Below are 25058 nucleotides of genomic sequence, written 5' to 3'. Positions count from 1 at the left end.
CAAGGTCTGTGTGTCACTTTAACACCACTGGGTTCGGCGGCTTAAACAACTGGAGTTTTATCAAGATCTGTGGAAAACAAATTGCTAGGACAGAAGGTAATATCTAACCCATAACAAGTTTATAATCCGAACAATGAGATCTAAAATGGCAAGAAAATGGATAACTCATCTCATAAACTTATATGTACTACAGGTAAATTGTAAAGACATTAATTCCAAGCAGCAAATAAAAGAAGCTTGGAAGGAACTAGAGGTTACAGAGATGAAACTGAATGTTCGTATTCAATGTTTGCCTGGACCTTTTTTTTTTTTTTTTTTAAACAGGGTTTCCTTCTGTTACCCAGGCTGCAGTGCACCAGGTCCCACCATACCTGGCTAATTTTTAAAAACTTTTATTTTGAGGGGGGAAGAGGAAAGGAAGAGCAGAGAAAGGGAAGGAGGGAAGGGGTGGGGTCTCAGTGTGTGACACATCCTGTATCCTCATGAATCCCCATTTAAAAAAAAAAAAAAAGTAACAATAAAAAAGCTTTTATTTTTTTTAATAGAGACAAGGTCTTGCTACATTGCCCAGGCTGGTTTTGAATTCCTAGCTTCAAGGCATCCTCCTGCTTTGGCCTCTCAAAATGTAAGCAATACAGGTATGAGCCACTGTGCCCAGCAGGCTTGATAAATTATAAAACCTCAACTAAGTGAAATGCTAGTTATAAATATAAATAAAATAATGTAAAACATGGCCAAAAAGGTGATGGTTAATCAGAATGCCAGTAGGTGGAAGCTGAGAGAACCTTCTGTCATTGAGGCCTTTACTCCATGGCTCCTTCACCTAAAAGAATTTACAGGGTTTCCTATCAGCTAAAAGAAGTGGAGAATCTAAGGAGGTAACTAAAATTAGGTAATCCTGGAGGGGACGGGGGTTGGGTTGGGTTTACCATGGCAGGTAATGCAATCCACCTCAATCAGAAACGGAAGGTCTACATTAAGATAACTGAAACATGCGTCTTTTTACCATAATTTTGTATTTTTAATCCTTTTTATGAAAAATCCTAAATTCTCACATAGGATCTCAAATATGATTTTTTCTAAACAACTCAGTGATAGCCTGATTATATTTATCCCTGTGGCTCCTTTTTATTTTTCCCACTTTATCCTTCACTGTTGAGATCTCTATTATCCCTTCTTCATTCCATTGGGTATTTCTGAAGAGCCACAAATTTAGGAGCCTATGTTCCGTGTACTGGTCATGGGTTTTTGTGAATAGCTTGTGAGCTCAGAGGCTTGCCTGCTACCCGCCCACCACCATGCTAGGCAGGGGTTGGGAGCGGGAGATGAGGTCAGTCTGCTACAGGTCAGGCAGGGCCGCCACAGAGCACCACTTGAAGCCAGTCCTGTGGAAATAAACAACAACTGCTGCATTCTGTTCTGTTCTCTGGCTTCAAGATCAAGTCCTCGAGAGACAACCAGGGCCATCTCCCTACAGCACCTCCAATCTGCATTTCCAGGATATAATTGACGACGTCATAAATTCTTTTAGCCTTTATCCTATCCTAGCCCAACATTTACACTTAATATCTATAAAATAACTGGAAACACAAACATAGAGCTCTTTCTGCCTCATATATTACTTCCCCTATCACTTTCATTTTTAAAGTGAAGGAAAATGTGAAAACATGATGAAGTATTTTGTCCTGGAGGATAAAGCAAAATAAATGCATTCGAGTAACATGAAAAAGAATGTACCCTCTAAAAACATTAAAAAAAAAAATAGGGTTGATAATTTTCTATTTGGAAGAGTTTCAGCACAATTATTCTCACAACAAAGAGACTGACCTAGCAAAACTTTATGAGTTCACGTCCATCTTAAAATATGATTTCAATTCTGAAAATGTAGGACTCGTATGGATCCGTGTAAACGGGCATCTCAAGTAACGTACCATATAACCACCAATAGTACAATGTGGTGTATTTTATACCCTCATTTATATAAATCCCCAAACATGATTTTTTCTTTCGGATAACAAAGCAGCAATGAAATGTGTTCATGTGCTTGTATATGTGTGAAAGTTAACTGTTAAGTTACTGCACGTGTCTTGAATCTTTACTTCTAAATGATGCCACAAGGCCCATAAGCAGCTGTACTCACAATCACAGGTAATTTGAGATTTTTGCTCTACACATGCAGCCATAGTGCCTTAAAAGGTAAAATGATTTCTTATGTCTGGGCCAAAAGAAAACTATCTGTGCCAGAACTACAAATCAACAGCAGTGCACATGTCTCCTGGGCTCTTTCTCTTCCTGACTTGCCAGGGCTCCTTTACACGACAGGTGCTGGCACAGCCAGGTTCTTTTTAGATATCAGACTTCAACACCTCCCCATGAGGACACCAGTGGCAACTAGAGGCTGAGCAGCAAGAAAAAGAACTGCTTCAAAGCCTGCTGTAAGTCCTGGGAGAAATGCCTGAGCTGTTGTTAAAACAAGCCTACTCGACGAGAGCTGGAACTTATGTAAATTACAGATATCAACGCTTAAGTAGTAGGCTTCAGTTTTTCAGACAGCAAAATAAAATAAGCAAAGCTAATATACTAACTGCCAGGAGATCCACAGTCGAACATCTGTATTTGTTTTGGATCACATGGAGCGGAATTTCAAAGATGAATGAGTTCGATGTATTAATATTTTTTCACAACACTAAACCGATAAGAAAATTTCTGATGCCTTCTAAGATTAACATTAGAAATATGTGCCAAAAGAACCTCCCCCAAACTGAAACTTCAAATTAAAAAAAAGAATCTGCCAAAATGAAAACATATTTGTACTTACAAAGGTAAGCCCTAGTTATTTGAAAAATGCATTTACATGACATGTCTTGTTCTCAGCTAAATGACTGTCCCTGTATTACTGAGGAAAGGTGGCAGGTGGTGCTCCATACCCTTCACAGGTGTGCAAATGCCACAACCCCTGGGGTCTCTGCAGCCTGTGTGGGCAGAGTCCACTAGCCAGCACACCCACGTGTGCATAGGCAGGATTACAGCTGCAAGGAGAGCTAGAGAAGGGATTTTTTGGAATCACTCTGAGACTTTTAAATACTGAAACCGTTTTTATCAGATTATCACTTTCCTCGAATATTTAGATTAGAAAATTAATTTAATACTGACTAAGGTGGATAATTTCTGATTTGCTTGAACAGGAACTAAAGGCTGAAGAGCAAATGAACTCTCTTACGGGTCTCTCTATCAGGTCAATGCATGGCTGCAGATCGAGCCCAAAGTCGATGAAGTTCCACTCGATGCCTTCTCGCTGGTATTCCTCTTGTTCTAGGATAAACATGGTGTGGTTGAACAGCTGTTGCAGCTTCTCATTGGTGTAGTTGATACAAAGTTGTTCAAAGGAGTTCAGCTACAAATGTAGCAAGAATAATTTTCCAAACATGGGAAGGAGGGAGGGAGGGAAAATGGGAATAATTAGCCATCTAGTTAGCACACACAGTTCATTAAGAATTACTAATTAGTTTTGAAGTATATTATTGCTTTTATCTAATCATAATGACTCACCAAAGGGGAGGAGGTGCCCCCCCGTACACATATACTCTCACACAGCCTTTTTGAAAAGGTAAAGGAAATGAACAATACTGTAATTGGCCACATTGCTGAACTGCTAAAATGAAAAAATAACAAGCTTAATATGCTAACTGAATGTTCTACAGAGAAAACAATTCAGTTCTTATTACACATAATGAATGGTTAAGGAATAAAAATGAAGAAATAAATGAGGCAAAGTAATAAAAAGAAGAAAAACAAAGAGGCTTTGGAAGGCCAGAGGAGAGCAAGGGAGGGGGTGAGCATGCCTGGGCCAGGAGCCTCTAGAATGTGTGTGGTTCTGTCTCACTCTACTCTCTGCTGAGGCCCCTGGCTTCAGAATGAGGGATGAAAAGAATCATCTTTATTTCATAAGATCAGTGTTGGGAGCTCAGCCCAGCCTGTGACAAGAATGAGGCTCGGCACTGCTTTCTGTGCACTCCCTTCTCTTACCAAATATCTGACCTTGGTATCAAAAGTAGTATTTTCTGCTCCTATAAAGCGAACTTGAGCATCTTTTCATGATAGACATTTCTGTTCTTTCTCTGTGAACTCTGTCCATTTTTCTATTGTGTTGTCAACTGGATGACTGGATAGATGGATGACTTAATAGACGTAATTTTCTTTTTTTTTTTTTCTTGCAGTTTTTGGCCAGGGCTGGGTTTGAACCCACCACCTCCGGCATATGGGGCTGGCGCCCTACCCCTTTGAGCCACAGGTGCCGCCCTAGATGTAATTTTCTTAATCATCCTACATACCAGAAGTGTTCAACTTTTTTTCTGCCTCTGTATTGTTTGCATGAGCAGCACATGCCCAGAATTTCTTTCATTAGAAAAAGTTATTTTCAATTAGAAAGGGTTTAATCAATCTCCAAGGAGTAGATACATTTACAGACACCGGACTCTGCTTACTCATTTCTGCATGAATGGATTTTGCTTTGCTTCAGGATTACGACATCCTATAGCTCTTTAGCCTGGGTTACTATATATAATGGTATCTTCTTTTAATGAATTTCTGCTTCTCTTTCCATATTAAGCTACCGGCTATATTTTTAAGTAATTAATTTTTAAATTGATGATGAACAGTACAAACTTTAAAATGTACAAAGAGTTGCATTGAAACATCTATCCCCTAACTCACTTCTATCCCCTAATTGTCCTCCCTATAGTCAACTCACAAATATGTGTGTGCATGAGACCTTGAATTTTTTTAACTTACCAATGTGTCTCCTGGTCTTCCCCATCAGTGTATGAAGGCACCTCACTTCTTTATACTGGATGCCTACAATTTCACCATGATAAACTGAACCAATCTCCTAACAGTGGACATTCAGGCCCCTCTCCTTTTTTCTTGGACAGTCTCACTTCGTCACCCTTAGTAAAATGCCCTTGATAGGGTGCTGTGACATCATAGCTCAGAGCAACCTCTAACTCTTGGGCTCAAATTCTCTTGCCTCAGCCTCCTTGGTAGCTGGGTCTACAGGCACCAACCACAACACCAGGCTATTTTTTAGAAATGGGGTCTCACTCTTTCTCGGGCTGGTCTAGAATTCCTGAGCTCAAGCAATTCACCCTCCTGGGCCTCCCAGAGTGCTAGGACTCTATTCTTTTCTCATGATAAATAATGGTCACTAAACAATTTTGTGTTTTTAGCATCTACATGCATTCTTCTATTGTCTATATATTCACGTGTTAAAGTCATACTTCTTTTTTTTTTTTTTTTTTTGTAGAGACAGAGTCTCACTTTACCACCCTCGGTAGAGTGCCGTGGCGTCACACGGCTCACAGCAACCTCCAGCTCTTGGGCTTACATGATTCTCTTGCCTCAGCCTCCCGAGCAGCTGGGACTACAGGCGCCCGCCACAATGCCCGGCTATTTTTTTGTTGCAGTTCGGCCGGGGCTGGGTTTGAACCTGCCACCCTCGGCATATGGGGCCGGCACCCTACTCACTGAGCCACAGGCACTGCCCTAAAGTCATACTTCTTGAAGTTCTAGAGCTTTACGTTTTGTATCTTTTAACACTCTTATTCATTACTGACAATTTTAAAGTCTATTCTTTATTTTTAATTTATTTTTCACATTAATTTCAGAAGAAGGTTGCCTAGTCCCTTCTTTCTCATAAAATGACAATAGATTCTTAAACAATGATGTTCAATTTACAGATAAAATCTGTGACATTTCCCATCAAAAACAGGGTCTATCTTGTCATTTATTCAAGTCTTTTGTTTTTGGTGGTAGCATTATAAAGACTTTGTTGAAATCTTGCCTGTTTCTCCTAAAATTTATTGTTAGATAGTTTGTCTGTTTTTGTTGCAGCTGGAAACACGGGTCTTCTCTCTCATTGTTTATATAGAGAAATGCAACAGATTTTTTAAAATGCAATTTGTACCTAGGCACTTTTCACGATTTCTCAAGTAATTTACAAATCAATACATATTAAAGCAATCTCTTAGGGTGGTAGTGCAGCTGAGTGGATGAAACTGCTTATCCCAGCAAAAGTTCAGTTTTTATGAGGAGAGATTTATAAAACTCATAAATTTAAAGGGGTTTGTTTTAAAGCAAGATAATGCAATACCCAACAGTAGCTAAAGTAACACCAATCATAAGAAAGACCAAAAATTTATCAACTTCTTTGCAAAATCACAGCGGGTGTGTGATACCAACTTTTGCTGTTTGATGATGAGTAAGTGTTTGGACAAATTTACTTAGATCCACAATAGAATGTAGTAAAATCTACTGTTAAATCCTGATTGTATGCTCATTACCTTTCCATGCCTCCCTCTCACACTGCCATTTCTAACTCTTAGGCCAAGGAGTACATTGGAGTGGTAGGACTCTATTCTTTTCTTATGATAAGAAGAGAGCTTATCTTACCCCCAGGATCGAAGTCGGCCATCACCTGTCCCGGTACATGCACTGGTCTCCTCCATGGCCTCCCTGTTCTGGCCCCACTCATACCCCATCTCCGACTCCTCTCTCCCTTCAGTCAGCTCAGCTATGTCTAGTCACACTGGCTATCTAGCAGCTTTTAACATGTGACAAATTCTGTCCCACACAGGAGCTACTGGACTTACTTTCATTATGCCAAGAAAACTTCTCATGTTTCTAGTACCCTGGTTCCCTGCAGGCACCATCCCGGAGTAGGCCGTCTCAAGCTGGCCTCCCGATTCTTTCCATCTCAGCACAGTCTCACTGCATTATTCACAAACCTGTGAATTTAGTGGTACCTGCTTATTTACCATTATATTCCTGGTGCCTGACACCTAGTACACCTGAGCCTTAATCTTTGTTGAAAGATTAAATTAAAAAAAAAAAAAAGAAGAGCAGGGGAAGGAGAGAGGGAGGAATACCTCGAAAATTTCAAAGCCAGCAATATCCAGGATTCCAATGAAAGACGCTCCCTGACGTTTGGTCCTGTCCAGAGCTTTATTGATACGGTGAACGAGCCAGCGAAAGAGCCGCTCATAGGTAGCTTTTGCCAGTGCTTCTACTGCAAAATCTGCCTGTAATTAGACAACACCAACCATTTATTCTGGAAACAATCTCAACAAACCATTAATAGGTATTATATGGAACTTAATGCTTATAGTACTCAAAAAACCTGAAATGGGTGCCCATAGCTCAGTGGTTAGAATGCCAGCCCCATGCACTGGGGATGGCAGGTTCGAACCCAGCCCAGGCCTGCTTGACAAAAAATAAACAACAGAAAACCCCCTACAAAACCTGAAATGGCATTTACTATTTAATAGTGTCTCAATTTTACACATCCACAGGTATTATTAGGATAATTACATGAAAACTGGGCATAATCAATTTAGGGGATGGGTGAAGATGCCCCGTAAAAATAAAGTCTTCTCCACACCCCTGGGGTTCTGAGCAGCATTATCTGCTCAGAAGCACTTTCTCACCAAAACAATGCTTTCCAAGTTTCATCAAAACTAGTAAGGTACCTCTTAAAACAGTCCACGGTTAAATGGATTAATGTAAGTCCTATATTCTTTTATTTTCTTTTAAATAGAGGCTCACCCTGTCACCCAAGCTAGAGTGTCATGGCCTCAGCCTCCCACACAGCAACCTCAAACTCCTGGGCTCAAGTGAGCCTCCTGTTGCCTCCTGAGTAGCTCACAGGTACCCACCACCATGCCTGGCTAATTTTTCTATTTTTAATAGAGATGGGGTCTCAATTTGCTCAGGGTAGTCCCAAACTCATGAGCTCAAGCGATCCTCCCACCTTGGCCTCCCAGGAGTCTAGGATTCTTTCTAGACAGGCATCGCCTGATTCCTATATTCTTATTACTGTACCACCCAGCGCAAGGACAAAGTTCAGTTCCTGAAGCATGCTGCTTTGTCTCCTGGATTATCTATCTACCCAGGGAAAAACTGGAGATGATATTTCAAATTTAGTCTTTTTTTTTTTATATCACCTTTTAAAATGTTCTGAGAGAGAAAAAGTAAATATACTTAAGAAAAAAAATTGCTGCATCAGTACCAAGAAACATTTAAGAGAGTTTTTATTGATTCAGTTGGTTACAAGTCAATCAGAATATCAAATGACTGTGGCATATCACTGAAACAAGTCTATGATAACAACAGTAAACTTACTTGTTCTTTGGTCTGGGCTTTTTGCACATAGTCTCGGCCGACCTTGATCCTGGGGGTAAGTATAGCTCGAGTAAACTCCATCACATTCATCCCAAGAAGATGGCAGAGCTTCTGTGCAACTAAAGTATAAAATGTTTCCTAAATACTACATTTCTACTTATAATCTAGTCACTTAAAAAATCTTAGCAATAACTGTTTTAAGAAATAAACCAAATTTAAGTTTTAAAGTTATGTAAGTTTTAAATGAAAAATACCTTCCATCCTTTCAAATTAATATACACTCTTTTGGTTTTTTTTTTTGAGACAGAGTCTTACTTTGTCTCCCTCAATGCCATGGTGTCACAGCTCACAGCAACCTCAAACTCTTGGGTTTAAGCAATTTTCTTGCCTCAGTCTCCTGAATAGCTGGGACTATAGGCACCCTCCACAATACCCAGCTAGTTTTAGAGACGGGGTCTCACTCTTGTTCAGGCTGGCCTCGAACACCTGAGATCAAGCAATCCACCCACCTCAGCCTCCCAGGGTGCTAAGATTACAGGCGTGAGCCACTGCGCCCAGCCAATATACACTCATTTTAAGGCTCCAAGAGATGGTTGTCAACATTTGCCCACCTTGTCTTTTATTTTATTTTTATTTTTTTAGAGATGGCGTCTCACTATGTTACCCAGGCTATTCACAGGCATGATCACACCAAAGAAGCATGGGAGTTCTGACCTGATCTTAGGCAACTTTGCGGTCCCCAACTACCGGGAGGTCACCCTATTGACACCAAAGTTAGTGCAGACACCCAATTGGCACAGCACATTGATAGCCCAGAACTCCTGGGCTCAAGTGATCCTCTTGTCTCAGCCTCCCAAGGTGCGAGGACAAGAGGCATGCACCACACCCGGCCCCCTTGCCTTTTAGAAGAGTAACCTGACCCTCTTTTATCTCTGGGTCATTTTAAGATTTCAAATCCAAGCTCTTACTAGTACATGTCTTACTCTAAATCTTCAATTACTCTACTTTAAGTCTTAGTTAACCATGTGAAAGCCATATGGAGAACATAGTCCACATGTCAACCAAACTACTTTGATTAAATGGTACGGATAGTGGTGCTGGAAGCCAAAAGCTCTAAGATACCGTGCCACAGCTTGGTCTGAATGCAGTAGCCATGATGCAGGAGGACAGGCAGGTCCCTCAGAAGAGCCAGACAGAATTAAATTGTTATCAAGTGTTAGAGACTATTTCAAAGGCAGACAATGCGACTTTAGGGCAGCCCTACTGGCCACAGTGGACTGTGGATATAGACATTCCTTGTGTTTCTTTTTGTTTTCAGACCACTGGAAGCAAATGCATAGCTCACGAGACTTGCAAACAAATTTATTTTGCTTTACAAACTGTTATCCTGAACAGTGCAAATCTCAATCCATTTTCAACATTCAGAAATGGGGAATTTTCATATTAAACTCTGAATTTCCATCTTTCTTTGAAAAATCAATTAGAATTGGCCACACTAGGCCTGTATTTCTGGCAAGGTAAAAACAGGCTGGATCTCAGCAGCTGCAGCTCCCCCTGGGGTGCAGCGTGTGGACTCCTGCAGCTCACTTCTCCTCTCCCCAATTCCTACCGCCTCTCCACAAGGGGCGAGCCATTGCCCCTTTTCATCCTACACCCTGTCCCCTGTAGGCCCTCATGCAGACATGTGAGATTCCCTTCCATTGAGAAATGCCCCCATGGTGCATTTATGTTTGCAGTGCAACATATTCTTGGAGAACAGAAGCCATCACAAGAGAAATAAAGTCAGTAATCATCAGTTTACCTGTATTTTCTGGCATGGAGGCTTGATCCGTATTTCTCTCCTTTTTGAAAGAAATATTTCCAAACTGTAGCACTGAAGATACTACTTTAAGCATTGCTTCACATTAAAAAAAAAGAAAAAGAAAAAAAAATATTGCATCAAAATGCAGTAGACATATTCTAATATATTTTGTGCTAAAAATTAGCTATACAAAACTTTTCAATAAGATATGTCTCAGGATTTCATAAAATTATAGGCAGTCCTCGTTGGCTTCCTATTTTCTGGTTTAGGTTATTATCCCCAAATTTATAAGGCTTATCAGAATCTTAGAGAAATCTCACATACACAGAATTTCTTCATGAGAGAAGCCCATTATGTGCATTGCTTCCATAGTCTCCTGGAAGTTATCTTTGTCTTGCTGTCCAGGAATAGGAATATAGCCATTGGAGAGAAATCTGTAGTTATTAAATCCCTCAAGGAGCAAATCGGCTAAAAGGAAATATAATGGAATAAAATGTAATAAACACTAGTAAACAAGACTAAAGCACACCCACATTCAAACCGTGCAGATACCACAGGAAAATAGGAGTTCATTGTCCAACCCATCACCAGCACACATTTTTGCTTTCTTTATTTATTCAGGTAAATACACAAACATAAACACAAGTCCATTATCTATACTAATAAAGGAAAATGATAATATAAACAATGCAAGAACCTCAACAGGAACTTTTGGGACTGTGATTTGTATAGTATTCCATTCTATTCTTGAAATCAAATAGAAGGGAAATGACAGACATTTTCCATATAAACTTTAATGTTTTCAGTTTAGATGTTTTAGCTATCTTTTGAAGGAAAGCTTTTAAATCTACATTCTATATTCCTACCTTAGCAAGTACTTTACAGCAAATATTGCAGAGTCATTATGAAAACTATGTATGTAAGATGAAGATACAGAGGAAGAAGGTATAAGATGTGGACCAAGCAAGTCTTGAGCCAAGGAAGACTCTGAAACACTTTCTCTAAGTGGCGGTGGCTGACATGCCCTTAGAGTGGTGTTAGATACAGGGTATTATAATGGACATCCCCACTGACCACTTATACTATAGGGGCTATGAATTAAAGAGAATTTACTCTTTCTAAAAAAAAGTGCTCCTGAAAGCAGAAGGATGACTATTCAGAATAGCCAGGACCACTAGTCCCTGTAACAGATGTGCAAATGTGCTCCTAGCTTGCTTTGTGACTCCCTTGTTCTCCTGTGGAGAATTTTTGCTGGTCATCCAATTCTCTATTTCCTGTCTACATCGCATTTAATGTCTGTTGGGTGCTTTCTTTTTCTATTCTCTTTCAACACTTTGAGCACATTTTTTTTTTGACTCATTCCCACTGCAGTCATTTGACCGTCTGAAAGTCTATGGGTTTTCTTCTCTCTAGCATCACATACTGCATAAATCAGGTTCTTAGTCTCCTTGGCAATTATTTATTTGTTGCTTATTTTCTTCCTTGTAGGTCTTTCTTCAATCAACTTTGGCTTTAGTGGTTTCACAAATGTCTGTGCTTAACAAAAAAAGGCCTGGACCCCAGATGAGAAACGTTACCCCACATTATTATATACGTGTCAACTGTGACACCCAGATAATACATAAGATAATCATATGGAAACAATACTGACCTTGAGACTCAGAAGAGTCTGGGAAGTTGCGTATCTACCTTCTCCTCTCCGTCATATCATTTCTGACCTAGCAACATTCTGACCCAGACCACAACTCTATTTTTGACCCTGCCCAACCCTCAGCTTCTCATCCTTGTGATTCATGACAATAAAAATAAATATCCATCACAGGCTCTTTTTAGAACTGGTGGAAACATATACATTTCAGTTATAAATCTAGAATAGAAATATTTATTCTACTCAATTAAGAAATTAATTATTCATTATTTTTATATTTATAAATGTTGAAACAAAATTGTATTAATAGCTTATCATTTTTCTTCTAACTTAAAAATTTTTTAAAAGAAATATAAAAGTATGAAAGGCAATATAACAATATACATATACCTGCCTTCAATTTCATTTTGATTTTATTAGCTAGAATAAAAACGTTTCCTGAAACTGTTCTCTCTCAAAAAAAATTAACATTAAAAAAGATATTCAAGTGAATATAAAATAATAAAAACATTCGTAGGGGCGGCTCCTGTGGCTCAGTGAGTAGGGCGCCGGCCCCATATACCGAGGGTGGCGGGTTCAAACCCGGACCTAGTCAAATTGCAAAAACAACAACAAAAAAAAATAGTTGGGCATTGCGGTGAGCGCCTGTAGTCCCAGCTACTCGGGAGGCTGAGGCAAGAGAATCGCCTAAGCCCAAGAGCTGGAGGTTGCTGTAAGCTGTGATGCCCACAGTACTCTACTGAGGGCAACGAAGTGAGACTCTGTCTCTAAAAAAATAAAAACATTCGTAACTTACACTTTAGGTGTTCTCCTGCTCCAGATAACAACTGGTAAAAGATATGAAAGGTGCGCTCATCTTTTGCTTGACGCACAGCACGAGACTTTTCCAGAAGGTCTGAGCAAAGATGGTTAAGAATTAAATTACTGGAAGACCACAGGCAAGATGGCGGCCGAGTAACAGCTTCCTTGCATCTGGGCACCATGAGTCTGGGAGACAGGACTCCAGGCATCTCTGGCTGGTGGGATCTGCCTATCATCACCCCTGTGAGGATACAGGGAGTCAGCAAGAGACTTCTGGACCCCAAGAGGAGGACTAAAACAGTGGAAAAACGGCAAGTGGTCACGTGTGTTCAATGGGTCTAAACCGCCAGCAACTGTAAGTAAGTACAGTAGCAGCGAGACTGCAAACCGGAAAGGCCTTACCTGTGAACTGTTTTGGTGTCTTTGGACTTGGCACTCAGTTGAACTGCCTTGGGGAGAGCCTGAGCGGGAGTGCGGAGAACTTTGGCCGTTATCTAGGGCCCCAGTCTGAGCTGCTGACCAGATGGAGCTAATAGTGTTTGACTGTGGGCCACAGGGAGCCATTGTGAGTGATCTGCCCTGGCAAGCTCCGCCTCAGGGTAACAAAGCAAGAATCTGGCGGGAGCTGGTAAACCAGCGACTGAGTAGCCTAAGGGCAGGGTCTGAGCTGCCGTACAGCCCTAACCCTCAGGGGCAGAGTGAGATCAGTTTTGGCACACTGGGTAAGAGGATAGCCACTTCAGCAGTGATTCCAGCGACAAGCACTTTCCTGGGAAAGCTACTCAGCAAGTTTACAATTTCAAAGTACCTTTTAAGAGGGCTGAAGAGAGATTTAGGGTGTCTACCTGCTGGGTTTGGCGAAATCTGCAGCCTCCAGCCGTATCAGAACTGTGATTAACGCTCATACCCCAGAAGACCAGGTGTGGCCCAGACAATATTCAACAACATATACATACAGCTTTGTTTTTGGTTGTGTTTTTTTTTTTCTGTTTTTTTTGGTTTGGTTGTTTTTCTGTTTATTTTGATGTTGATATTGTTTTGTTTTTTAATTTCAACCTTTTCCGTACAGATTTTTTTCTTTCTCAATTTTTCTAGTGTAATTATAATTTCCCATTGCTGCCTTTTTCAATAACTAGAACTTCATTTTTGCTAGTGTTTCTACTGCTATTATTTGGTTTTTCACCCAATTTTATCCTGTAAAGTTTTCTGTTTGCTTGTTTTGGTTTGATTTATACCATTTTTGTCTTTCCTCTCTACTTGGTGGAGGTGGGGTACTGTGTCTGATCAGGTTAGCAAAGAGCTGCTGACCTCAAGGGAACCACCCAAATGGGCACCCCCACAAGGTGGGTTTTCTTTAAAGTTGTGTCAAAGTACCCTACTGTACACCTATATTGCTATGTCTCCCTCTTTCTGTGCCTCTCTTCTTCTTTAATACTCCTTTTACCCACCCCCTCTCCTTTCTCTTTTTTTTTTTTCTTTTCCCTCGTTCCTCCTTTCTTTCATCCCTTTCTTGCTCTTCAACCTTCTCATCCTTCTGGTCCTGTACTAAAAGGACGCATTGAAACCTTAGTCCACAGGCACGAGAACTTCAAGAGCAAGAGGAAATGAAAGGAAAATTAGGGCAAGGAAACAGATAAAAGAAATCACTCATGAGGCAGAATCAGCAGAAAACTCCAGGCAACATGAAGAACCAGTCCAGAACAACCCCGTCAAGGGACCATGAGGTAGCTACTACAGATGATGCCACCTATGAAGAAATGTTAGGAATGACAGAAAGGGAATTTAGAATACACATGTTGAAAACAATGAAAGAAATGATGGAAACAGTGAAGGAAACTGCTAATAAAGTGGAAAATAACCAAAAGGAAATCCAACAACAGAATTAAATAAGAGATGAATGATATGAACAATATAAAAAGGATATAGCAGAGCTGAAGGAACTGAAACAGTCAATTAGGGAACTTAAAAATGCAATGGAAAGTATCAGCAAGAGGTTAGACCATGCAAGAAAGAATTTCAGAGGTAGAAGACAAAGTTCTTGAGATAACTCAGATAGTACAAGAGGCAGAAAAGAAGAGAGAGAAAGCAGAACGTTCACTGTCAGAATTATGGGACTTTATGAAGCGTTCCAACATACAAGTTATAGGAATCCCAGAAGGGGAAGAAGAATGCCCCAGAGGAATGGAAGCCATACTACAGAATATTATAAAAGAAAATTTCCCAAATATCACCAAAGATTCTGACACACTGCTTTCAGAGGAATATCGGACCCCAGGTCACCTCAACTCTAACTGAGCTTCTCCAAGACACATTGTGATGAACTTGTCCAAAGTCAAGACAAAAGAAAAGATTCTGCAAGCTGCCAGGAGTAAGCGCCAGTTGACGTACAGGGGCAAATCCATCAGAATGACCGCAGAGTTCTCTAATGAAACTTTCCAAGCAAGAAGACAATGGTCATCTACCTTTAATCTACTTAAACAGAACAATTTCCAGCCCAGAATTCTGTACCCTGCTAAGCTAAGCTTTAAAATTGACAGAGAAATCAAATCATTTACGGATATACAAACATTGAGGAAATTCGCCACAACAAGACCAGCTCTACAGGAAATACTTCAATCTGTTCTACACACTGACAATCACAATGGATCAGCAGCAAAGTAAGAACTCAGATATTAAAGGACAGAACCTAACCTCCAAAATGATGCAAAAGACAAAACTAAGCAATGGACTCTCACAAAGTAAGACGAATACAATACTACCACACTTATCAATTATCTCAATAAATGTTAATGGCTTGAATTCCCCACTGAAGAGACATAGATTGGCTGACTGGATTAAAAAACACAAGCCATCCATCTGCTGTCTGCAAGAAACACACCTGGCTTCGAAAGACAAATTAAAACTCAGAGTCAAGGGTTGGAAGACAATTTTTCAGGCAAATGGAATTCAGAAGAAAAGAGGAGTTGCAATCTTATTTTCAGATACATGTGGATTTAAAGCAACTAAAGTCAAAAAAGACAAAGATGGTCACTTTATATTGGTCAAGGGAAAAATACAACAAGAAGATGTTTCAATTCTAAATATTTATGCACCCAATTTAAATGCTCCCAGATTCTTGAAACAGACCTTACTCAGTCTGAGCAATATGATATCTGATAATACCATCATAACAGGGGACTTTAACACTCCTCTTACAGAGCTGGACAGATCCTCTAAACAGAAATTAAACAAAGATATAAGAGATTTAAATGAGACCCTAGAACAACTGTGCTTGATAGACACATATAGAACACTCCATCCCAAAGATAAAGAATATACATTCTTCTCATCACCCCATGGAACATTCTCCAAAATTGATCATATCATGGGACACAAAACAAATATCAACAGAATCAAAAGAATTGAAATTTTACCTTGTATCTTCTCAGACCACAAGGCACTAAAGGTGGAACTCAACTCTAACAAAAACGCTCAACCGCACACAAAGGCATGGAAATTAAACAATCTTCTGTTGAATAACAGATGGGTGCAGGAAGAAATAAAACAGGAAATCATCAACTTCCTTGAGCATAACAACAATGAAGACACAAGCTACCAAAACCTGTGGGATACTGCAAAAGCAGTTTTGAGAGGAAAATTTATCGCTTTAGATGCCTACATTTGAAAAACAGAAAGAGAGCACATCAACAATCTCACAAGCCATCTTATGGAATTGGAAAAAGAAGAACAATCTAAGCCTAAACTCAGTAGAAGAAAAGAAATATCCAAAATCAAATCAGAGATCAATGAAATTGAAAACAAAAGAATCATTCAGAAAACTAATGAAACAAGGAGTTGGTTTTTTGATAAAATAAATAAAATAGATAAACCATTGGCCAGGCTAATTAGAAATAGAAAAGTAAAATCTCTAGTAACCTCAATCAGAAATGATAAAGGGGAAATAACAACTGATCCCACAGAGATACAAGAGATCATCTCTGAATACTACCAGAAACTCTATGCCCAGAAATTTGACAATGTGAAGGAAATGGATCAATATTTGGAATCACACACTCTCCCTAGACTTAGCCAGCAAGAAGTAGAGCTCCTGAACAGACCAATTTCAAGCACTGAGATCAAAGACACAATAAAAAATCTTCCAACCAAAAAATGCCCTGGTCCAGATGGCTTCACACTAGAATTCTACCAAACCTTCATGGAAGAGCTTATTCCTGTACTGCAGAAATTATTCCAAAAAAATTGAGGAAGAAGGAATCTTCCCCAAAACATTCTATGAAGCAAACATCACCCTGATAGCAAAACCAGGAAAAGACCCAAACAAAAAGGAGAATTTCAGACCAATCTCACTCATGAATATAGATGCAAAAATTCTCAACAAAATCCTAGCCAATAGATTACAGCTTATCATCAAAAAAGTCATTCATCATGATCAAGTAGGCTTCATCCCAGGGATGCAAGGCTGGTTTAACATACGCAAGTCCATAAACGTTATCCACCATATTAATAGAGGCAAAAATAAAGATCATATGATCCTCTCAATAGATGCAGAAAAATAGATGCATTTGATAAAATCCAGCATCCTTTTCTAATTAGAACACAGAAGAGTATAGGCATAGGTGGCACACTTCTAAAACTGATTGAAGCTATCTATGAGAAACCCACAGCTAATATTTTACTGAATGGAGTAAAACTGAAAGCTTTTCCTCTTAGAACTGGAACCAGACAAGGTTGTCGTCTGTCACCTTTACTATTCAACATAGTGCTGGAAGTTCTAGCCAATACAATTAGGCAAGACAAGGAAATAAAGGGAATCCAAATGGGAGCAGAGGAGGTCAAACTCTCCCTCTTTGCTGACGACATGATCTTATACTTAGAGAACCCCTAAGACTCAACCACAAGACTCCTAGAAGTCATCAAAAAATACAGTAATGTTTCAGGATATAAAAATCAATGTCCACAAGTCAGTAGCCTTTGTATATGCCAATAACAGTCAAGATGAGAAGCTAATTAAGGACACAACTCCCTTCACCATAGTTTCAAAGAAAATGAAATACCTAGGAATATACCTAACAAAGGAGGTGAAGGACCTCTATAAAGAAAATTATGAAATCCTCAGAAAGGAAGTAGCAGAGGACATTAACAAATGGAAGAACATACCATGCTCATGGACAGGAAGAATCAACATTGTTAAAATGTCTATACTTCCCAAAGCAATCTACCTATTCAATGCCATTCCTATCAAAATACCAACATCGTACTTTCAAGATTTGGAAAAAATGATTCTGCGTTTTGTATGGAACCAGAAAAAAACCCATATAGCTAAGGCAGTTCTTAGTAATAAAAGTAAAGCTGGGGGCATCAGCATACCAGATTTTAGTCTGTACTATAAAGCCATAGTGGTCAAGACAGCATGGTACTGGCACAAAAATAAAGACATAGACACTTGGAATCGAATTAAAAACCAAGAAATGAAACTAACATCTTACAACCACCCAATCTTCCATAAACCAAATAAGAACATACCTTGGGGGAAAGACTCCCTATTCAATAAATGGTGTTGGGAGAACTAGATGTCTACATGTAAAAGACTGAAACTGGACCCACACCTTTCCCCACTCACAAAAATTGATTCAAGATGGATAAAGGACTTAAATTTAAGGCATGAAACAATAAAAATCCTCAAAGAAAGCATAGGAAAAACACTGAAAGATATTGGCCTGGGAAAAGACTTCATGAAAAAGACTGCCATGGCAATTGCAACAGCAACAAAAATAAACAAATGGGACTTCATTAAACTGAAAAGCTTCTGTACAGCTAAGGAGACGACAACCAAAGCAAAGAGACAACCTACACAATGGGAAAGGATATTTGCATATTTTCAATCAGACAAAAGCTTGATAACTAGGACGTATAGAGAACTCAAATTAATCCACATGAAAAAAGCCAACAATCCCATATATCAATGGGCAAGAGACATGAATAGAACTTTCTCTAAAGATGACAGATGAATGGCTAACAAACATATGAAAAAAAGTTCATCATCTCTATATATTAGAGAAATGCAAATCAAAACAACCCTGAGATATCATCTAACCCCAGTGAGAATGGCCCACATCACAAAATCTGAAAACTGCAGATGCTGGCGTGGATGTGGAGAGAAGGGAACACTTTTACACTGCTGGTGGGACTGCAAACTAGTACAACCTTTCTGGAAGGAAGTATGGAGAAACCTCAAAGCACTCAAGCTGGACCTCCCATTTGATCCTGCAATCCCATTACTGGGCATCTACCCAGAAGGAAAAAAATCCTTTTATCATACGGACACTTGTACTAGACTGTTTATTGCAGCTCAATTTACAATCGCCAAAATGTGGAAACAGCCTAAATGCCCACCAACCCAGGAATGGATTAACAAGCTGTGGTATATGTACACCATGAAATACTATTCAGCTATTAAAAAAAATGGAGACTTTACATCCTCATATTAACCTGGATGGAAGTGGAAGACATTATTCTTAGTAAAGCATCACAAGAATGGAGAAGCATGAATCCTATGTACTCCATTTTGATATGAGGACAATTAATGACAATTAAGGTTATGGGGGGGGAGGAAAAGCAGAAAGAGGGATGGAGGGAGGAGGGTGGGGCCTTGGTGTGTGTCACACTTTATGGGGGCAAGACATGATTGCAAGAGGGACTTTGCCGAACAATTGCAATCAGTGTAACCTGACTTATTGTACCCTCAATGAATCCCCAACAATAAAAAAAAAAAGTAAATTAAAAAAAAAGAATTAAATTACTTAAAAGAAGGTCTTTTCTTAGTGCCTATACATAGGTAACTAATAAAATGTTTTCTTTCTGTGATATACATCAACTATCCTACAAAAAGCGATTCTAAATGATTGTATGTGAAAAAAAGAAAACAGGCAATTAATATTTCTCCCTAATCTTCTAGAATCACTGGATTTCAAGGGAATTTGAAGATTACAGGATGCTTCCCTCTGTACTCCACCCCTAACTTGGATTACATTCAAAGAATACTGCACTATACCAGGAACTATAAGAAGCTATTAAGAATGAAATACAATTGGTTAAGGGACAAAAACCCTGTTATATCAGAATTACTATAACAATTTTACAAACAAGGAAATCAAAGCACAAAGAAGTAAGTCGAAATGGCATAGCTAACAAGTGCTAGAGCTGGGAATCAAAATGTGGTTTGACTCCAAAATGTACAAGCTGGACTGTAGGTTACCACAACAGCCCCCTTGGTTGCAAGCCTCTTACACGCTAGGTGCCAGCCCCTTACATTCAGCACCTCACGTGACTTTTCCAAATAAATGACTTTCCAAATGATGAGACCAGCTACTGGCCTTCCCTTCACTACTCTGAAGAACCCACTCAGCTCCTGCACTTCAGATTACGGCACATACGACTGTATTTGGGGTCCAGATTAGAGACTGTTCTGGATCTTTGGTCCAATGTCTTGATGCTTCCGGGACGATGTCTATGGTTCTGTCACACTGGGCTGTCACAGGATCTATTTCGCAGTTTTGGGAAGACGATTGCTTCTTTTCACCCTGGGGCCACCAAGGTGAATTAATTCTGTATGTGCCAGACGGCCTACATTTTAAATCAAAGCCCAAACATATCCTCCACATCTGGTGAAAAAATACGTCCATATAAAGGATGCTATAATAAACCAATATGAAGAAAGCTGAACCACAGATTCATTCCCCTGTCATCTGCAAGTGTTTCTGGGTTTTGCTGTTTCTGAGAATATTCAGAGATATAAAATACTGTTCGTGATTACTACTTTACCATAATGCAATATATCAATGTAGAAAAATTGTATTTGTATCCTTTGAAGAGAAGTGGACCAAAAAAAAAATGAACCAGAAAAATCTTGATCTATCCCTCAACTGAGCAGCAGAAACAATGTATTTCTATCACCAGAGATTATTCTAGCAAGCATCAGAGACCTGTCATCTGTACCCTTTCTAACTGGCATGCCATCATTCAGAATCATTTCCACGCAGGCATTGCTGGGAGCCATTTTAAGCAGGTGACATTTCTTAGGACTATTCTATGTATTTGATATTTTTTTTCCTCCAACTTTATTCTACTTAATACTAATTGAAACTACTTTAACTTTGTAATTTCATAAGGATGGTTTCAATGAGTACATGCTCATTCTACCAATATCAGAAGTAGTTGGTAAAAAAAAAAAGGGGGGGGTGTTTTAATACTACAAGAACTCAATAGTAGCTGCATCCGGCACTCATCTAAATGTCCTGTGCCACACAAACGTTGTGGCACTTGAAACTTTCCTAGCCACGTGAACAGCTTCTGGCCTAGTGTTCAAAACAAACAACAGCAACAAAACCCCACCGTTCTGGAGTTAACATACAGAGGCTGGAAGTATTTAGACGATCCATGATACCTGGTGGCTTAACTTTTATCATCTGGATAATGGAGTTATATCACAGAGGGTTGCTGTGAGGTCAAGAGTGAATCACTCTCTATCGTGGGTTACGCAATTAAGAAAAAGGATACACGTCTCAATGTTGGCCCCAACGATGTAGCCAGTTACATCAAAGTTGATCCGAATAAACTTGCCCTGAAAATAAAGAGAAAATTGACAAGTACAGACACAGAGGATCTGAACACTATAATAAAACAATAAAACAGCGTACCTGCCAAGTGTCCGTGAATTGGTTACCAAAAGGGATCTATTGCCTCAAATAAAAAGCCTTAATAAATTTCAAATTTCAAAAAAAGGACAAAAAAAAAAAAACATGGTATTTTTCAGGGCTATAACAGAATATAATTATAAATTATTAACAAAAGTAGTAAAATCTCAGTCAATTAGAACTTTGGAAAAGCTATTCTAAATAATCTGAGAAATAAATAGCTTTAAAGCACTGGTTCTCAACCTTCCTAATGGCGCGACCCTTTAATACAGTTCCTCATGTTATGGTGACCCCCAATCATAAAGTTATTTTCATTGCCGCAACTGTAAAACTTTTCAAAAAAAAAACAGGAGAAATTTTTTGTGACCTTAGATTAAGCAAGGGTTTCTTAGAACGTAGAAAGCATGAACCATAAAATTAAAAAATGACAAATTGGATTTCATCAAAATGTAACTGTTCTTCAAAAGGCATGATAAAGAAAACAAAAAAGAGAAACCAGACTCAGAGAGAATATTTACAAAACATATATGTGATAAAGAACTTGTTCGCAGAATATATAAAGAATTCTTATAACTTAACAGTTAAGACAAACAACCCAATAAGAAAAGTGGCTAATGATTTGAGCAGACACTTCATTAAAGAAGATATGTGAATGGTCAATAAATATATGAAAAGATGCACAGTAGTTATTAGGGAAATCTAAATTAAAATGAGCACAGTGAAATACAATTATAGACTCAGTTGAATGGCTACAGCTTTTTTTTTTTTTTTTTTGAAGACAGAGCCTCAAGCTGTCACCCTGGGTAAAGTGCCGTAACATCGCAGCTCACAGCAACCTCCAACTCCTGGGCTCAAGCGATTCTCCTGCCTCCGCCTTCCAAGAGACTACAGGCACCTGCCACAACGCCTGGCTGTTTTTTTGGTTGCAGCCGTCATTGTAGTTTGGCGTGCCTGGGCTGGATTTGAACCCGCCAGCTCAGGTGTATGTGGCTGGCGCCTTAGCTGCTTGAGCCACAGGCACCGAGCCATGGCTACAGTTTTTAAGAAAGACTAGCAAGGGTATACGATTAGAACTTTCACATGATCCTGCTGGGAAGGCAAGATGGTATAGGCACTTTAGAAAAAAGCTAGTTTCTTGGAAAATTAAACATACATAAAGTTACCACATGACCCAGCAATCCCTCTCCTAGGTGGGATTGTACCCAAAAGAAATGAAAGCATGTGTTCATGTAGACTAGCCTATGTGTGCATAGCCACTTTATTCTTAACCCCAAACTGGAAGGAACCTAAAGTCCATCAGTTTGTGAATGGATACAGAAACTGTGGTAAATTCATTCACACAATGGAATACCAGTGAGAGATAAACAACATATACGTCTAAAAAGCATTCTGCTGTATGAAAGAAGCTAAATGTAAGACACTACATACTATATGATTCCATTTGCTTGACATTTCTACATAAGATTCTGGAAACTAGAGAAACAGAAAAGAAATCAATATTATCAGGGGTTGGGGTGGGAGGAGGAAACTGACTACATAAAGGCAAAAGAAAACCCTCTGGATTAAAGCATTCTATCTCTGGATCATGGTGCTAGCTATACACTACCTATATGTTTGTCTAAACTCATACTATACACTGACAAAGGGTGAATTTTTTTGCATGCCAATTTATTTTTTCTTAAAAAACGGAGTCTCTACGTGATGCGCAGGCTAGAGTCCAGCAGCTACTCACAGGTGCGATCACAAAACACTACAGCCTCAAGCTCCTGGGCTCAAATGGTTCTCCTGCCTCAGAGTCTTGAATAGCTGAGACTATAGGTATGTGCTACCGGGCATGGCTATATGTAAAAATTTTTGAAAACAACTGAGAGAGAGAGATCTTAGGACTTCTAGATAAATATCAATTTTTAAAACATAGTTAAATATCTTTTCTTTATGTGTGTGGTTTTTTTTTTTTTTTTTTTTTGGCCGGGGCTAGGTTTGAACCCGCACCTCCAGCACATGGGACCGGCACCCTACTCCTTGAGCCACAGGCGCGGCCCTAAATATCTTTTCTTTATATTTACTATAGTAAATTAAACATGATCTTTCCTTATTAAAGTGAAAACTGTTAGATTTACACTCTTACATCATCAGTCAGTTTGCTCATCCTTTTTTTTTTTAGACAGAATCTTACTCTGTCACTCTGTGTAGAGTGCCATGACATCCTCATAGCTCACAGCAACCTTAAACTCTTGGACTCAAGCAATCCTCTTGCCTCGTTTTTTTTTTTCTATGTTTAATAGAGACGGGGTCTCACTCTTGCTCAGGCTGCAGCTTGCCCATTCTTTTACACACTACTTTAGGACCCTGCTCACCAGGTGTTGGTTTTTTAGTGCATATTTCCTTTTCTTAGAAAAAATGAATAGTCAGTTTTGGGATGCTACCACAGAAGTTTCTGAGCTACATTTTATTATACGTAAATTATACTTACATAGATGATTTTTTTTAAAGAAAAAAGGAATAATTTCCTAAAATCAATAATCATACATACAATAATACATATTTTTGCTCAATATTACAAGAATTCATTAAGAAGTCACCCAATTTTCCCATTTAAAAACCCCAAACCAGGCTAACAAACAAGGTACAAAGAGAATCATACGTGGGAACACAGGGGAAATCCCCATGATATATACTGGTTTCCTGCTCAAGGGGGAACAAAGTGTGACTATTCACTGAGCAAGTTCCATCTCACGTGTGCTCACGTGTGGGCCGAGGAGTTCTTTCATTGTTGCTTTTTCTCCACCATTTCCAACTTCTAACACTGCCCCCCCCCAAAACCTACATGCTATTTCCTACTATCTAACAGCCTCGCTCTACCACACAAAGAAACACGTGGCAGATGTGACACGCTCAGACACCGTCCATCATCATAATAGATGTGCAACCATGGGCAACAATGAGACCCTGTCTCTACAAAAAATAAAAAAAGTAGCTAGATGTGGTGGCACATGCCTTCAGTCCCAGCTACTTGGGAGGCTGAGGTGGGAAGATCACTTGGGCACAGGAGTTTGAGGCTGTGGTGAGCTATGATCACGCCACTATACTCCAGCCCAGTGATAAAACAAGACCCTGTAGGGAAAAGGAAAGAAAAAAGATCTGCAATCTGTGATCTGATTTCAACTTCTAAGCTGTAAGGAAAACTATATCCACTATGTTCAAGAGCTACCACATTCTGAATTAACAGCTATTCAAAGTAGCAACAAGGAGGCTCTCCTCTCTCTTCTGGCAGTAAGTTTTCATTTAAAGCATTGTCAGAATGCAAAACTCGAATATTTCAAACTTTTGACAGAGAGATAGACCTATTAATATTTTGCTTTATAACTACAAAACATTTCCACTTTTAGATTTACAAACACCAAACAGAATGGTCAATGCAATGAATTTTCTCATTGCTACATCATTTCTTTCTTTTAATAATTTTCATATATGCCTTCAGCATTTGTCCACATGTAGGAACTTACCAGATACATTTTGATGTACAAACATCCCACAAGGTTAAAGGAAACGGTTAGCTGTCTGTTTAGCAAAATAGGTAGTCTCTCTAAACTCTCGTTGCAGAATACTACGTAAGGAAGTCCCTCCTACTGAATGATTAACTGGAAGCTAGTTCCATATTTCCTTTCTATCCTTAGAGATATATATTAGTTCTGAGTTTGAAAAAGTTCTAGGCTATTATCTTAAGACTTAACCTTGAGACTTCACTTACTGAGTCGATTTCACCATCATCTTTGGCGCCCACCATGCTACCTCTTTGCATCCATCTTCTGACTTGTCTACCATTTGTGAAATGTTTTCCTCTGTCAATTTTCTTCTCTTTGACATTATATAGATAGAAACTGAAAACTTATGACTATTCAACTAGGTTCACCGAAATCCAAAAAAAGAAGACTACGAA

At 39.2% G+C, this 25058-nt stretch overlaps 1 protein-coding gene across 5 annotated transcripts in view; it reads right to left on the bottom strand.

The window, feature by feature from the left end:
- MYH10 (myosin heavy chain 10) overlaps positions 1-25058 on the bottom strand; it is a 161011-nt gene that overhangs the window by 64357 nt on the left and 71596 nt on the right. For all 5 annotated transcript variants that reach the window (XM_053570507.1, XM_053570508.1, XM_053570509.1 and 2 more), the window contains 7 exons: positions 20982-21045; positions 12421-12519; positions 10301-10444; positions 9977-10072; positions 8176-8294; positions 6924-7076; positions 3221-3394 (listed from right to left, as the gene is read on the bottom strand). In XM_053570507.1, coding sequence (XP_053426482.1) covers positions 3221-3394; positions 6924-7076; positions 8176-8294; positions 9977-10072; positions 10301-10444; positions 12421-12519; positions 20982-21045 — 849 coding nt within the window. The remainder of the gene's footprint in view (positions 1-3220; positions 3395-6923; positions 7077-8175; positions 8295-9976; positions 10073-10300; positions 10445-12420; positions 12520-20981; positions 21046-25058) is intronic.

The sequence above is a fragment of the Nycticebus coucang genome, chromosome 18, assembly GCF_027406575.1.
Source record: "Nycticebus coucang isolate mNycCou1 chromosome 18, mNycCou1.pri, whole genome shotgun sequence".
NCBI classification, from domain to species: Eukaryota; Metazoa; Chordata; class Mammalia; order Primates; family Lorisidae; genus Nycticebus; species Nycticebus coucang.
The sequence above is the reverse complement of the archived record's forward strand: the minus strand, read 5'-3'. Positions and strand labels throughout refer to the sequence as shown.